General features: G+C 39.4%; 1 protein-coding gene across 1 annotated transcript in view; it reads left to right on the top strand.

The window, feature by feature from the left end:
• Nucleotides 1–1,956: 1,956 nt before the first annotated feature.
• Nucleotides 1,957–3,546, top strand: part of LOC106537302 (glutamate receptor 3) — a gene marked incomplete at its 5' end in the record, with an annotated part of 13,109 nt that continues 11,519 nt past the window's right edge. Inside the window, 1 exon segment of the mRNA XM_014034689.1 lies at nt 1,957–2,107. Within this exon segment, the coding sequence (XP_013890143.1) occupies nt 1,957–2,107 (151 nt within the window).

A 3,546-nucleotide genomic window follows, 5' to 3' on the forward strand; every position in this document is an offset into this window, starting at 1 on the left:
CTCATGTAGGCTATATGTTCATCACCCAGCCCCACTGGTTATAATGTTGTTATTATGATCACTGTATACAGGTATTTTCTCTGGCAATATATTTGATATTGTGATACTATAGAAATAACACATTATATTTAATGGGAAATCATTGTTCAAAGGTATAACCTTATATTTTGCACCTCCAGATTGCTATTTTACACACTAATCCCAACATGTCAGCCGTGTGACAGTTCTGAATATAAWTTGATCGATCATGAACCAAGCGATGCAACAATCCAATCTTCAAAATTTGATAATTTTTCTATCAGTGACTTCATTGTCACTTGCCCCCAAACAGTCCCATAAATCATTGTGCCCTATAATCCAATAGGCGGTGGGGTTTAAATCACCATGTTTATCACAGTACGATATRTCAGTTTGTTTGCTGTTATCACAAAGTCTGCTGTGATACAATTTYGATTCAATTCAGTTCTCAAGTCAGCAATTGACATAATGCAATATCATATGCCCGTCTAACACAATTATTTAGATATATGAAATTGATCCACATCAGGTATATGATGACGATATGGATCCGTGTTTTCATTTTCCCTTGATGTAATCGAACCATTACTTGATAAATTGATACATCAATATGGATTGTTGTTTTGTTACACCACTRCTAGTCGATGCTGAACAGTGTCCGCAAAATGGTCCATGGACATAGGCTTTAACTGCAGCTAGCTTATAGGGAACTCATGCTGATTCGGCTTCAATTTCAGTGTTACAGTACTGTGTGTAGCTATCAATTTACTCTATGTTGATGAGACAAGAATGTTCTTAAGGGATTTTTCAGTTATGGATACAATTTCTTTTTTGTTTTTGAAATGTTTGAATCAAGTTTTTGATACAGATGAAGAAAAAAGGAATCAGGTGTAGTGTAGACAGGGCCTGCAGCAGAACTAATGACCTGTGGCTCTGTGAGGTAAAACTGGAAGCACCTCTGATGTCTGCTGTGTTTCAACAACTATATTTATATTCTACACATAAACTTGCTGGGTGACAGATCTTTTAATGCCTTGTCTTTGTGGACCGTTCAGTCTTCCGTGACACATAGTCACTCAGAAAGTACGGCTCATCCASTTCTTGGACCAAGATCATGTCTACGCCAAAATAAATCCACTGGCACCGGATAATTTAATTGATGCTTATTACAGATAGCGTCCAACTTCTCCAGATTTTATGGTCTTGCTAAACCTGACCCCAGGCGAGTGGAGAAGCGCTTGTCTTTGTCACTTTTGTCACGAGCTACTTTCTTGTTCCCTTCTTCCYCAACACAGCTCCTCTGAGTCCTAGCTGAGGGATTTCATTAACCATGTGGCTGAAATGAATGACTGTAATAAGTTCTACAAGTTGAATTAGAAACATAAAACCACAGAGTATTTCAGTGCTGCAGAAATCATGAAAGTTTTCTTTTTAATAAAAAAATCCTTACCTGCAGTTTTTCTGTTTGTGTACGTTTCACAAACCCCTGACTTTCTCCCAAAACTCAATTTGTATGACATTTCAATGCAGTGAGTGTGATTTATGATCCGTAWACACAAAACAGTGACTTTTATGTTGCTTATTTTGAATATTATGGCAGAGCAAAGATGGATTTTGTAAATTCTTGTGCCTCATGATCACGGAACTGTCTGTTTACCGTATTTCCTGGAAGTATTTAAAGATATCACCCTGACGCTTTCCTAGATGTCTATAAATACTTCACGATGATGTTTTAAATTGCGTGATCGTTAAGTACAAAAATCCTACAGAATCCATCTCACAGATAGGATTTTTTTTCTCTAGATTTCTTACGTCTGTTTTTCCTTCCCCTCTCTGCACAGAAATCCAAAATCGCGGTGTACGAGAAGATGTGGTCGTACATGAAATCTGCCGAGCCCTCCGTGTTTGTTAGGACCACGCCAGACGGTGTTGCCCGAGTGCGAAAGTCGAAGGGCAAGTTTGCCTTTCTCCTCGAATCCACCATGAACGAGTACATCGAACAGCGAAAGCCGTGCGACACCATGAAAGTGGGAGGGAACCTGGACTCTAAAGGCTACGGTGTGGCGACGCCCAAAGGCTCAGCATTAAGGTGGGTGGAATAATATAACAATATCCCCCATGTTGTTATAGTATTCCACCTACCCTGATGTCCCCCTGTTGTCATTCTCTTCTCTCCTTCTTGTTTTTTATGGACGCAGAGGTAACGGTAGTAATGCCTTTAAATGTACTTGGATGCACAGTTTATTTGAAGCTAATCTATGTAAATGTTTTCTAATAGAGAGCTCAAACCCAGAGGATAAGGTTAAAGCTAACAGTCATTTCATATTTWTGTCTTTCTTACTGCTGCTTTTCTCTCTCCTTCGATCTCTCCTTCTGTCCCGTGTGCTGTCCTACCTGACTGTTGTGTTGTCACTTTTAATTTAACAGTTCGATGKTTTTTCAATTTAGCCTTTAAAAGCTGCGCTGTCACTTGTGACGAATGTTAATTGCATGATGTTTGTTGTTGTTACTTTTCTTCTCAATGACAAGTGTCCCCATCCCGCACACTTCAGTTCTAAACTACGTAACCCTTCATGCCACCTGTTTCCAAGATTTAACACTGTCTCTGCCTTATATGAGCCTTTTCTTATCTCTCTATATCCCTTAAATTCTGAAACAATTTGTCCTTTCCTATAACCATTCTGATTAACAGACAGTAATCTGTGCATAAGCCTCTGCTTTGACAGTGGTAATCTCACTACCATTGTCTACTATTTATGATGCTAAATACGATTATTTGCATTCGATTTCTCACGCACCTGTGCATTTTCTTACAAGTTATGTTTTATCGTTTCAAGAAATGCTGTTAACCTGGCAGTTTTAAAACTGAATGAGCAAGGCCTCTTGGACAAATTGAAAAACAAATGGTGGTACGACAAGGGAGAGTGCGGCAGCGGGGGAGGTGACTCCAAGGTCAGCCTCGATGTCACCACAATCGGGTACCATAGTGCAGAGTAATCGGCAAGGCTGTTACGCAAACACCCAACCTCCAGCAGATTCAGCCGCTGCCGCACTAAGGCAGCTCACCGGGTTTCCTGACAGTTTGAACAGATGGTTCCACAGCTCGGATCGAACTAAGGAGCTTTTGTTTAGCCAGCAGAAAAAAWTATCAGAGTACAAAGGGAGCAATGCAATGTTGTTGTGTGTAATCATTTACGATGCTTTAGTTTTTGAAGGGGGCTGTGGCTGCTGTGTGTTTTAAMCCCAACATCAGTGTAGGGCAATTATGTGGGTGTCCAACATTACCTAAAGAGGGTAAAGTGCCAGGATTGTTTTGAAAGGGACAGAACATCTCATATTTATTTAGCCCGTGTAATGTTAGCTAATCCTGTAAACAACATTCCAAACTTTGTCCAAGCCAATGGACAATCTCTGGGCCAATTTGTTATATGACAAATTATTCTTACAGAAATACAAGTAACCTTTTCCAAAATATTATTATGTAGTATTTAGAACATACATACATACATACATACATACATACATACA

This window comes from Austrofundulus limnaeus, unplaced genomic scaffold (assembly GCF_001266775.1).
Source record: "Austrofundulus limnaeus strain Quisiro unplaced genomic scaffold, Austrofundulus_limnaeus-1.0 Scaffold2235, whole genome shotgun sequence".
Classification (NCBI taxonomy): Eukaryota; Metazoa; Chordata; class Actinopteri; order Cyprinodontiformes; family Rivulidae; genus Austrofundulus; species Austrofundulus limnaeus.